This window comes from Chrysemys picta, chromosome 3 (genome assembly GCF_011386835.1).
Source record: "Chrysemys picta bellii isolate R12L10 chromosome 3, ASM1138683v2, whole genome shotgun sequence".
In the NCBI taxonomy this organism is placed as follows: Eukaryota; Metazoa; Chordata; order Testudines; family Emydidae; genus Chrysemys; species Chrysemys picta.
The window spans coordinates 56,879,846-56,893,615 of record NC_088793.1 but is presented as its reverse complement, the minus strand read 5'-3'; the positions used below and the strand labels follow the sequence as shown (position 1 = coordinate 56,893,615).

General features: G+C 40.3%; 1 protein-coding gene across 5 annotated transcripts in view; it reads left to right on the top strand.

Annotated features, from left to right (window-relative positions):
* LMBRD1 (LMBR1 domain containing 1) overlaps window positions 1–13,770 on the top strand; it is a 216,375-nt gene that overhangs the window by 39,815 nt on the left and 162,790 nt on the right. For all 5 annotated transcript variants that reach the window (XM_005280088.5, XM_065587944.1, XM_042848855.2 and 2 more), the window contains exon 5: window positions 1,735–1,802. In XM_005280088.5, the coding sequence (XP_005280145.1) occupies window positions 1,735–1,802 (68 nt within the window). The remainder of the gene's footprint in view (window positions 1–1,734; window positions 1,803–13,770) is intronic.

Genomic DNA, 13,770 nt, shown 5'->3' with positions numbered 1-13,770 from the left:
TATAAGTTGTCCCCAAACCTGAAGTGGTTGTGGGTGAGGACAAAGTCACAAAGCTCAGCCACCAGGCGTGCTGTGGCCTCATCAGGGATACTGTTCCTGACAGCTTGTAGTCCATCCTCATGTGGAATATTGGTGTAAAGTGCTTCTACATCCATGGTGGCCAGGATGGTGTTTTCAGGAAGAACACCAATGCATTGTTTCCTCAGGAAGTCGGTGGTGTCTCAAAGATAGCTGGGAGTGCTGGTAGCGTAGGGTCTGAGGAGAGAGTCCAAATAGCCAGATAATCCTGCTGTAAGAGTGCCAATGCCTGAGATGATGGGGCGTCCAGGGCTTCCGGGTTTATGGATCTTGGGTAGCAGATAGAATACCCTTGGTCGGGGTTCTGGGGGGGGTGTCCATGTAGATTTGTTCCTGTAGTGTAGCTGGGAATTTCTTGAGCAGATGGTGTAGTTTGTTTTGGTATTCCTCAGTGGGATCAGAGGATAGTGGCCTGTAGAATGAGGTCTTGGAGAGTTGCCTGGCAGCCTCCTGTTCATAATCCGACCTGTTCATTATGACTACAGCATCTCCTTTGTCAGCCCCTTTGATGATAATGTCAGAGTTGTTTCTGAGGCTGTGGATGGCATTGCATTCTGTACGGCTGAGGTTATGGGACAAGTGATGTTGGTTGTCCACAATTTCAGCCTGTGCACGTCTGCGGAAGCACTCTATGTAGAGGTCCAGTCTGTCATTTCGACCTTTAGGAGGAGTCCACGCAGAGTTCTTCTTCTTGTAGTGTTGGTAGGCGGGTTCCTGTGGGTCAGTGCACTGTTCAGTGGTGCATGGAAAATATTCCTTGAGTCGGAGATGACGAAAGTAGGCTTCCAGATCACTGCAGAACTGTATCGTGTTCGTGGGGATGGTGGGACAGAAAGAGTCCCCGAGAGAGGACAGACTCTCTTTTGCTGGCAGAAGGAACAATTCTCTTGGTTCCAACCTTCCCTACACCCAGGGTATAAATACTGTACCCTATAACAGTCTTTCGGGTATTCTCTCCTGAAGCTCTGTTTGTAACTGGACTCTGAAGTAAAAGAAGAATGGTAAAAATGGCTTTGAGTTCATGTAGACAGAACTAGTTATTCCTCCTAAGGAGGAACATGTCTCTAAGGAGGAACATGTTACAAAAGAGTGCCATTAAATGAAAATAGGCAGCAGTGCTCTCCTGAAACTACCATTTATTCTGAATGCCACATTAGGAGAATAGTTAATTTAATGAAAATGTCAATCAAACTCCCCATAGCAGTACTAGAGTTCAGATTAGGGCATGTTGCAGATACATGCTTATATTTGTCACTCTACTTCATAGTACAAGCAGACTGGAGAAGAAAGTTCTGATTAGTCTAGTAGTATAGTGCCTTTTTCTCTATTGAATAGCACACCCAAGATGGATGTTCAAGAGGATTTAAAGCAGTGACATTTGGCCAGAGCAGGTTGCCTGAGCATATATTTTGTGTGATTGATCTTAATTTCATATGGTTATTACCTCTTAACATCAAACTATATGATTTGTTAACTCTAAGGCAGAAGTTTGCATTCTTGAAACAAAATCAGTTTTAGTTTTGTTAAACAGTAATATTTTTATAGAAAGCATGTAGCACTAAATATTCTATCCTGTGATTTTATTGGTTAATGCAGATGTTTTGTTCGTTTTTTTTATATTCAATATATTAACACTTTGTTTAATTTAAAATACAGCATTTTCAAACTGCACTCAAGTATACTCTGGGATTCCTCATAGTTTGCGCAGTTCTTCTTCTAATTGGGTAAGTATATACTTCATTGAAGTGAAGGTAAAGGAAAAAATTAGTTTAACTGAAGAGGTAAAGCGAAAAATAGCATCATAAAAAAAAAAATCCCTATAAGGATTCTGATATCCTGAATCACCAGAGCAAAGCTAGGGTAGGTTATGGTAACATCAGACCCACAATGGAGCTTTTTTTTTCTGTTCAGTTTTTTAAATTCATAATATACAGATCTTGAGTATGAGTCTCTCTCTCTCCCCCCCAAGATTGTCAGGGATGTATCTTAAACATTTGAATCCATTTCTATAGTTGAGGAAAACTATCCAGCTATTTCATGTTGCCTACTGTATTTTGATGCATACACATAGGAGGCAGAATTAAAGCTATGCATGCAGCTTTAACTTTGGATTTTTCTGACTTTGTGCTATCTTAAAACTTAATATTTGTATGAAATATAATGCTTATAATTAGTCTTAAGTTTACATCATAATATACACTACAGGCCATGTAATGAGAATATCTAAACTTCTGTATTTCCTGATTTCCTTTTTAAACCTGTGAAATTCATTTGTGCATTAAGGCCCTAATTTAGGAAGCCATGTGGATGGTGGGCTAAGTTTTATGCCTGTGCATAAATGCTTTCTGAATTGGGATCGAATAGTTCAATGTGGGCTCATACTTATGTATGTACATGCATAATTGTCTTTTGGTGTAAAGGCTTTATTGGCTTTAGTTTGGGATATATGCATTACTCAAGGGAATAAGAAGTTATTTTCTTTCCCATAAATAATAGTGTTCTGCAGAAATTTAAGCATTATTCCATGTCCTGTTTGTTTAATCTTTAATAATTAGGTGTATAGTTAGGTGCCACCGGACTCCTTGTTTAGGGGTATATACAGTACTTAATGAAAGAACCTGCCATGGCACATGAACTAAGTAGTGTTTAAATGTTTCTAAAGTATGATGGAACATTCAGTTTCTTTAACTCTGTGAATGGTATCTTCCCAGGATGAACCCTACAAAGTGATCCTTGGATGGCTAGACAGTAGAATATCAAGTAGAAGTAGATATTAGCACTATAGATAAACCTTGTGAGAGCACTGTAGTAGAGTCCAGTTCTGATGTGTACACAGCAAAAACTATACTGAACAATTGGAACAAGTGCAGAAATGAGCTACAATTATAATTAGGAGTTTGGAAAACCTGCTTTACAATGAAACTAATTAAGCTCAATCTATTTAGTTGATTTAAGAGACTGCGAAGAGGTGACAAATTCAGGCTAGAAATAAGATGAAAATGTGTGGGTAACTAGCTATTGAAATAACGTAACTAACTTACCTTTCGGTCTCTTGAAGTCTGCAAGTCAAGAGTGAAGCTTGAACTTAGCTAGGATTTATAGGTTTGATGCAGGAAGTATTGGATTAAATTCTATGGTCTTTTAGTAAGGGTGGCAGAAAGGAGAGGTTATAATTACTGTAGCTACAATGTAGCTTACAGTGGCAGAGCTTAGTTCTGTTATGTCTGGTTAAGTTGCGCTCTTCTGCTATGTGGTCTTCCTTGTGCAACCCACTTTCAAGCTGCTCCCACAGTCTGCTATAAACACTCCTATCTAATCTTCTGGATATCAGTCTGATCCCCTGTACCTTTTTTGGGGGAAAAGTGTCCTCCAAGTCTACTAAATATCTGTTGGCTAGATTCTGAACTAGATGTTTACCTTTCTAAAATGACCTGTGGCTCAATCTTTTCTATCCAGTTAAATATGGGGGTTACCCAGTAGTGAGCTAGCAGGTTCACTGTAGTGTTGGTAAAAGAAAACCGTTCCCACAGTGAGGTATGGCCATAATCCATATTATTTTTTAAATTGTGGCTAATAACCAAATCAGTTAAGAAAATGATTTTTAATTTAAAAGTCAGTATTTACTCAGTTATTGATTAGTATCTGATGCAATCAGGGATTAAAGTTGATTAAAAATTGGCTGGGGCAATGAGAGTTTCCTCCGAGGAGGAGCTGAAGCTGGTGGGGATGGCTACTTACCTAAGACAGAGAGGAGTGAGTCTTGCACTTCTCGCTTGTGCCCTCTAACCTATTAACCTCTGCAAAGAATTATGGTGGTAGGTATGTATGTCTTTATTCCTGGAAAAAGAAGTAGAAGGATCTCCCACACCATAGCTATGTGTGTAAATGTGGATAAATGTTGCTTTTTAATGGCAACCCAAGTACACAAAAATGAAATATTGATGATCTTGGCTCACAACTACTTTTCCTTTCTAAATGCCTTCTGTCACCAGAAGACACTTTTAAATGTTGAATTTTTCTAGATACTATAGCAATATCACTGTTAAACTGTTCATGTGTACCTTATTTATATTGATAGGTACACCTCTACTCCGATATAACGCTGTCCTTGGGGCCAAAAAATCTTACCATGTTACAGGTGAAACCGCGTTATATCGAACTTGCTTTGATCCACTGGAGTGCACAGCGCCCCCCCCCCCCCCCCCGAGTGGTGCTTTACCGCGTTATATCCAAATTCATGTTATATTGGGGTAGAGGTGTATATGTTTCTTTTAAACTGCTTGTTTACCCGTTTCGGCTTGTCATGTTTTCTTGTGCATATGGTTTGCTTATGACTACTCCATGAGTTACTTTAGCTGCGTGCCTAAAACTTGAAGCATATTCCTAAATTACTGTCTTGATTTGATTAGTTGAGGCATCCCTACACAACAATATCTCAGCAGTCCATAGTGTAAAAAATAATTCAAGGCTGTAACATAATGCCTATAACCAAAAATAATGTTAATTTGATTACCACATGTAAAGTGTTTGAATTACACACATTCTACTCAGAGTATCCTAAATTTTCTTGTTGCAGTATAATTTTTTAAAATTCTATGAATGTAGCTTTAATGTAATTTGTCTATAAATAAAGATGACTGAGTTGAATTTCAATAGCTTCTAGAATTAAGTCACCAAAGACTACAATTAAATCCCTCATGTTTGAGCATCAAAATTTAAACAACCTTTTTGTATAAACTTGGCGTTAGAACTAGTTACAGGAACTTGCAACATATGCTTCAGTTATCTTCTACCTTCTACTTCCCTTGTGCATTTATACTTTCCCTTGTTCTGGGTAGCCCAATTGTTATGAGTGACTAATAGGTTCCCAGAGAAGGAATATAGCTCAAGGGCTGAAAACAGGTGAGAAGACATTGAGAGTCTACTCTGAAAAGTGACTGTGGAGTTTGGCATTGTGGGGTTTCTTGTTTGTGGGAACGACTTCAGATAAAATGAGCAGCCCAATTCTGAGGTGCAATTCAAATGGAAGTAAAACAAAAAGTTTTAATTGCAGTCCATAAATGTCAATTCCTGTTTAAGTGTCAAGTTGGGTTCTTTCTTTATCTCGCGGCACTTGTATGAAGATTATACACTCAGTTGTAAACCTGTGCAACTTTAATGTCTGCCACTTATCTCCTCAGTGGTGAATGTTCAGTCCTGTTGCCTTCAGTGGATTTGTGCACTTCTGTATCATTAGAGTTTAGTAGACAAGTTTGTAGCTCCAGAAGGAGATGCATTTACTTTGCTGTAGCTCTGTTGGTTCTGGTTTTGCATTATCTGTTGAGTCAAAGCTAGAGTTTAGAGAGAAACTATTGCCACTGCTAAAAAGGGTGGGCTACTATCCTAAACAAAGTCAGTCTTCATGGCAGGTGTACAGCTGGAGCTGACTGTGCTGTCCTAGTTTTATTGGGAGTCTCATTTGTGGGCCATCCTCCGAAAACAAGTGATGCCCCACATTCTAGAAGGTACAGTGATAGACTTCCTATTCTATGCATGAAAGTGTCTCCCCAAGTTGTTGATCCTTTGAGAACTAAGGAAGTTCCTGTCTGTTTTGCATTACAAATAAACCGCAGGAATTTGGCTAATATACAGTATCTTGAGAACAACTTCCCGTGCCTTTGTTTTTATAGTTTTGCTAGTTAATTTGGGGATGTTGCAGCTGTTCAATAGTTGAAGACAGGTCTAAATGCTTTACACACATTCTGTGTGACGGTTAGTAACTGTACAGCGAACTGAAGATCAGCCAACCACTTCGTTCAATTGCATACCCCTGTGGGCCAGAGAGATTATGGCAAAGGATGCCTGCTTATAGACGCTGAACCAGAAGAGGGTTGAATTATGTTGCAATGCTAGGGTCCTGGTAGTGCAGTGGAGACACATTTTTAATCTCTGTAACAAATTTCAGTTTTTAGAATAGAAAAAGCGTGGGTGAGGACAGCCAAGACAGAGGTCATTGAGAATCTTAGTGACTTAATTGGGCCCAGTCCTCTTTCCTCCTCCCCATCAACAATGCTGTATCTTCTTGCCTACTTTCCTTGTTTAACCCATCTTTGTGCCCCAATGACCACATCACATCCCTCATCTTTTTCTAAATTAATTTTTTTTTTAAATTAATGGAGATATCCTATCTCCTAGAACTGGAAGGAACCTTGAAAGGTCATCGAGTCCAGCCCCCTGCCTTCACTAGCAGGACCAAGTACTGATTTTGCCCCAGATCCCTAAGTGGCCCCCTCAAGGATTGAACTCACAACCCTGGGTTTAGCAGGCCAATGCTCAAACCACTGAGCCATCCTAGTTTCTTGATACATTAGTTGCCTCCTTTATAGTAAAACATGGCTTTTCTCAATCCTAAAAAAGTTAGTTCACCTCACATCCCACTCCACTATTGCTTATCCTTATTTCTCCTTTACTTCTCTGAACTTAGGTTGTACCACTTACAACTTAGCCATCAGTTCCTTTTCTCAAACTGTCCTGGCTTTTGCCTTATGCACTTCACTGAGTAAACCGCTTTCCCTGAGGTCTTGAATGACATTCTCCTGGCCAAATCTAATGGCTTCTGCTTTATCCTTCCTTGACATGTAGGTTGCTTTTGACACTGCTGATAATGCCATGGTTCTTGAAATCTTGTCCTCCACTTAGCTCTTGCAACTACATCTTCCTCTGGTGGCTTTTCTCTTACTTCTTTGATATCTTCTGTGCCTTCTCTTTCCATGAGGGTCTTTAAGGACTTTGTTGTTGACCCATTCTTCTTTTCCTTTTACCATTTCATGAAGTAACATTCAGCTTCTCCCGCCAACATAGCTACTGTTTCTTGTGGAGGTGGAATTAAGCTGACGGGCTCTCTCCCTTCAGCTTATAGCATCTTCACCAGATGAGCTACAGCAGCAAGACTGCTTCGGTGCAAATTTGTAGTGTAGACCTGCCTTTACCATTGTACTCACTTAACTAGGTATCAAACATGTTTCTTGGGTAATGTGGCTGACTGGAATAGGCTTATTTTGCATAGCGTTAGGCATGTGCTCAGCACACTGCACAAAATGAAGGTTACAGTAAAAAATGGAGGTTCCAATACAAACTGAAATTCACATTTTGACCCTGATGTATCCCACTTTGTCACAATAATCATCTGGTTATTTTCTGCCACCCCTAATCTCGGCAAAATTGATTTCCTAGTCTTCCTCCCCAGTTTTCTTACCCTCCACTCCCTCATTCACTATGGACAACATTAATCTTTCCTGTTGCTTAGATACGTGACATGGATGTCCACCTTCTCTCTAGCTAGGCTTACATATCTGGGCTACTTCAACATCATTCTGCTGCTGCTTCCTCTGCAGCATCTGAAATTCAGTTTCTCTTTTAGCGCAGAGTCCTAAAACTCTGTCAGGCCCATATAGCTTTCTGTCTACTACTGCAACCTCCGTCTGTTTGGCTTTAACTAGCACCCACATTATAGCTCCAGAGGCACATTCAAAATACTGCTTTTAAGATAACTTCACCTATTCTGATCATGTTAACACTTTGTTGTGGTGTAAAAAGGAGAAGCCAGTGGAAATAGACAAATACAAGTTTCATTTTTAAGAACCTTCAGACACTAACCCTCTGTACATATGTGGTCTTGTACTTTACCATGAAATACCTCCTCACCTCTGCCACAGTCCCATTGCACCAGCTATTTCAGCTTTGATCACCTATTAGTTTGAAAGTGCTAGTGGGACACATGGACTATCTTCCATGCCGCCTATAGCCCTAGATTAATTTGGGGGGCGAAATTGTGCAAGTCACTAATTCAGATTCTTTACTCAGGTGGCTAGGTAGTACTTACAAGAAGTGAGACTGGTGAGTCACACACAGACATGAAGACTTTTATTCAATTCTTAAATACAAACAAGTAGAATTGCAACTGTAGAAAAGTAAGAGTAAGGTAGGTATAGCCAAATGACTTCATCTTGCGGCGTTCATCAGAAGTGAAGAAAAAACCCAGTTAAGTAGAGTAGCCTCGTAAGTGGGAATGATGTTGCACGTTTCTATCATCTTGTCATTCTGGTATCACAATTAAACATTGGCCATGCACCTCTTTATATATATATTTTTTATACAGTTTCCTTACTTCACACGTCTGGGACCATATTTGACTTAGTCTCAGCCCTCTACACATGTGTGGCATTCGAGGGGACCATAATTAGGGTTCTGACTGCTGTCATAAACTGTTCGCATCAATAAGTTTCCCAGTGGTTTTGATACATAAGTGTGGGTTTGCTCCATTTTTACATGTACCCAAAAGTTCCTAAAAATATGCTAAATCAAGCTCATTTTGTGATTTTTTTTTTGTTTGTTTTTGTTTTTGTTTGTTTATCACAAGATGCTTATTGCCATATTTTATAATCTTAGGTCAAACACTTAAGCTAACTGTCCAGGCTTCATGCTAACCATTGAAGTCTTATGCTGATTACCAGACCCTGTAGGTCTCAAACTTATTGCAAAACCTGTTTTAAATACTTTGATTTCCCCCCCACTTTACATTACAGTTTTAATATCAGCATCTTAGCTTTTCCTAACATATAGATTAGTTTTGAACATAAGCATAAACCTTCCAAGGATCAACATGCCCCTTATGCATGGAACACCAGTTCCTAACTTCTCTGTAAAACCACACCCTTGTACTCCTGCAAATCCCTCCTCAAGACCCATTTACACCATGATCCCTACAGGGGAAACTGCCAACAGAAAATGGCTAGTTAGCTGGCCAATAGGGACACGAGGTATTGTTTTTTATTTTTGTAATATATATAATTTTTTTAATAAAGTAATTTGCTTCAAGTCATTTTGATTTGCACATTGGTACTCTGCATAGCTAAGTGTTTTTTATCTTTGTTACCCTTGTACTCCCCTCTCTTGTTTCATCAGATTAACATGCACTTGCTGCATTCTGTCTGAATAGTGATGACCTGTAGCTTTGCCACTCAAGTTTATCATGGGGGTGGAAAGTTCTAGATTCCAGCTGGGGGCAAAGGCTCTCCAGGCAGGTAGCGCTAAGAAATCATAAACTGACTCGGGAGATATGGGTTTATTTTGTGCGAGTGGTGAATTCAGGGTGCATGTTGAGGTGAGGGACTTTGTGTTTGGGTAATTGTATGGGAGGCTGTTGATTTTATTTATGGGTTGCGTTGGGGAGTTCGTATTGAACTGTATGAGTGTTGAATCAAGCTTTGATAACTGTGGCAGGTGAGCTAGGTAATCAGTCTGCTGTTCAGTCTCCTTCATATCACTGACTCATTACAATCAATGAAATAATTGCATGCAAATTAGCTTCAAAGTTAAGGGGGGGTGGTTGGTTGTTACTCTGTTATTGCAGTGATGTAAGACTCTTGAAGGCATAGATACACGTTTTATTTCATACTAGCTGAAAGCCCATCTTGTTGCCTGGGTGTAATTTGTGAAGTCATGTTTAAAGGACAGTGACTGTTAAAAGAAAATATTAGGTAACAAATATAGAATACCAAGGCAAAACATGCATATTGTCAGATTGCAGTGCATGCACATGAAAGCTTCTGTTCATGTCACCTAATTCAAACATACCATCCTTCTCCTCCCTCCCCCCCCCAGTTGTTCAGACCCAGCAGCACTGACTCCTCATTCCCATGCCTTCTGCTGTCTGGGAGCTTCTCCTCTGCAGTGCCACTTCACCCTGTGAGGTGATGAGTCATCCTTGAAGTAGAGCCTGATTAATCCATATGTAGTGATGAGTCATTCCTGTGCTAGGCTCCAGCCATCCAGAAGACGGGAGCCAGTTTGGTGACTCTCAAGGAAGGTATATGAGTCAAACAGGAGAAACAGCAGCTCAGTCTGCCCAATGTCACTTCATGGCTTGGAACTCTCCCCTGATTGATAGTGGTGACAGACTCCATAGGCCTTAGCCTGCTCCAGCCGTGCTCTAACTTCATCATTCTTCCCAATCCTACTTCACCTCTGTCCTTGCTTCAACCTGTCTCCCAGACCAACTCTTTATTCTGAACCTGTTCTTGACTCCTGGCTCAGATTCCTGGCCCAGCTCCTACCATAGTGGTCAGTATGCCATTCCATATCTTGGTTTCTTACCTCTTCTCCCCCCCCTCCCCACACACACTCTTGCTGCCCCAGGACCCTCTCTGCTCTTTGACTATAGATGAAGGCACAGTTCATGGTGGGGCAGATCTGACATTTGCCCCAAAGCTCTCACAGGTTGCTCTACTTGTGTGCCAGCCCTGAAAATTGCAGCATCAGAGGCACTCCTTGATTCATTGTTGACTGCTTCTCTTGCAGGCTTCCCTTTTTTCTCCATATACTACTGCACCCCCATCCCACGTAATACCTAAATTTGCCTTCTGCTCCCCTCTCCCAATATATCTTTGTGTCTCTGCTGTTCCCCACAGTCTGTGTCCTGTCTAACACGCTGAACCATCGTAACAGCCCTTTTACATGTGGGCATGGCTTCAGTCTCATTGAAAAGTGGGAGCCAGCTTTATTAAGGGCAGCCTTACTTCTGTATGCAGATAGACTGTAAGGAAATGTTGGCCATCTTGCTGGCTTCTGGGGAGAAACTGTTTTCCTCTGTTTATCCTAGCACATGATGGGTTCTGATCTTGATTGGAGCCTCTAATACTGTAATACAAACAAATAACTTGTGCTTGGTATAAGGCATACCCATCAGAGTGGTTTGATCTTTCTTCAAGGAAGGAGAAGAGATCTACATGTTGCATGTGCTTGATAAATGCCAATCTCCATCCCTAAAATTCTCCTGAACAATGTTGGACTTCACAAATTTGATTTATTGGCAAAGCAGCAGTTAACTTATTTTCAAGAATATTGGCTTATTTTTAATATTTAAGATTAAGACCTTCAAAAGTGTGGTGTTAGTAGACTAGCAGTAACTTTTTAGCTTGTTTCTGAAACTTATTACTATGGCTTAGCTAACATAAAAACAATTGCAAGTTTCAGTCTAACTCCATCTTAGCTAGACAAGATCCGAGTAGAATAGTCACAAATTTTTCCCAGGAAGTGTAACAAACCATTGGAACACTTCTCAAGAGACATGCTGGAATTTCTGGTGCTTGAAGTCTTAAGGCTGGATGCCTGTATAATACTATAGTTCCGGGATCGGCAGCCTTTGGCGCACGGCTCGCCAGGGTAAGCACTCTGGCAGGACGGGCCGGTTTGTTTACCTGCAGCATCTACAGGTTTGGCTGATCGCGGCTCCCACTGGCCACGGTTCGCCGCACCACGCCAATGGGGGTTGCGGGAAGTGGCGCGGGCAGCGGCGCAGGCCGAGGGATGTGCTGGCCGCCGCTTTGCCAAAGGAGCTGTGTGCCAAAGGTTGCCGATCCCTGCTATAGTTCAACCACAAGTTATTGGGCTTGAGGAAGGAATTACTGAGTGATATTTTATGCTCTGCATTTTGCAGGAAATCAGGGTAGATGCCATCCCCTCTGACCTTAAAATATTATAATTGCTTAATTGGGGATATGCAAAGACCCTCAGATTTCTGTTTATTCCCTGCAAAACTTTTACTTCTAAGATTTAAAATATACTTACGAAAGTGGTTTCATGTTTTTGAAACTTGTGATTCTAGTGTGCAATAGTGAGGTGGGTTTTCCAGCTGTGCTGCTTTATTAAGACTATAGGAGATTCTGTCCACTGAGCTTCAGTTAAATGGAGTCTCTTTATAATGGATTTAAATAGAGCTTGGGGTGGGAAGGCTGACAACAGGAAACCTTACAGCAAGGGTTCATTATGTCTGACATTTCCTCAAGGCAGTTTATATTTTCCCTTCTGTATTTTCTGACCTTCAAATGAAGCAAGCATTTAATGAATTGTCTCTAGCTTAGTCCTGTGTTTCAGGCCAACTACCAAACGAGGAATTGAATACTGAAGACATTTTCCAGTGTAGCTGGAATTATAAAATAAGTTAAGATTCAAAAGACTATTGTGGATAATATTAAGTGTTCTCCCAGAAGTGTGCTTGACAGTAGCAGTTGGGGGTTAGTTAGCTTTTTTGTTTTGTTTTTTTGTCGCATGAAGTTTTCTACAATGTTGCTTTGATGTTGAATATGCCAAACAATTCTGCTCAGCCATCTGAAAAATTGATTAAATTAGTATGATAGAATAGAATCATAAGGCACAAATTTAGTTTCTCTCAGATTTATTGTTGGCCAGATGTCTAGCAGAACCATGAAAATCCTAGAATTGATGGTTCTGGCTGCTCTTTTGGACATATGTGCTTCTTTCTGGATTGAGCAGTTCATCTAAATAGAATGACTTCAGTGAAATCCGAAAAACTTGGAAAGTTTGTAATGTTAGTTCACATTTTTACCTGCTTTGCCACCAAAATATAGATGAACTTTACAGGTAGACGGCCAAATGTTAATTTTTTTCATTATAGTAGCAAACCAAAGTTTATTTAAGACTTGAAATGTATTGCAGTTCTGTTAAAAGAATTCAAGTTCAATATATGGTTGAAGATAGGGCTTCACTGCTGATGCATGGTTGTGCTATGATTCAGACACACAATAATAGACGAGGCTTTATTTCCTGGTCCCAGTCACATGATCAGGGGCGCATGGACTGATGAAGATGAGTGTATAATAGGCTTTAGTAGCCACGGACTCAAGTGGCTACTTCTATCTTTTCTTTCTTTTGAAAATGAAATATACCTAAATATTAGGTCAGAATAACCACAAATATAAACAGTCTGTTTTCTGATCATATAACCTCAGTCTTTTTTCTATAGTGTCTTCAGCTGCTGAGGTAGATCACCAGCTTGTCTGCATTTTCTGCTCCTGATACCTTTTGCTTGTCAGTTACTAGGTGTGCATGTTACTTATGTCAACACAGGGCCGCTATCAGTAGCACTCTGGATGTTTTCAAGAAGCACAGTACCAGAGTCTTCCTTCATTCTAAGATTGCCATCCACCTTGTTTTGGAATCTAATATTATTATTGTGGTAGCGGTGACTGTGGTGATCAGCGCTGCCATAGGATGTAGGAGCCCTAGTCATATACCAAGACACCATTGTGGTAGGTGCTGTATAAGAATAGAACAGATTATTTCTGCTCCAGGGACAATAGAGGGATGCAGACAGATGGGAGTATAAGGAAATGATGTGACTACTATATTAGTCAAGATGATAGTGATCTGAGTGTACCAGTAGTCTATTTCTTTTTTGTAGGCATCACAGAAAAGGAGAATTTTTAAGGAGAGATTTGGAGGATAATGTTTATATGAAGATTTAACAAGTGGGTGATGGAGGCCAGTGTCATTAGCCAATCAAAGTTGACACTGGCCTCTATGACCCACTTGATAAATCTTCATACAAACACCTTCTCCAGTGCTTTCTCCCATATTGCCCTTCATGCTCGGGAAGAGCTCCTTATAAACATGCACAAAGTTTGGACAGGAGAGGACCATTCTGGAGCAGAGGGGTAGATCTGTGAGTAGTCAATATATAGATGGTTTTGTTTGCAGGTGAGACATAAGATGTCTTTCATACCCTTCTGTTTTTCCTTTACGAGCCCTTTAGTACCATCACAAACTTTGAGGGAAAGAGGAGAAATTGTCTGACTTCTCATGTTTAAAATTCTTTAAACAAAATTCAAGAATTTCAAGTAATTTTGAGGAAAG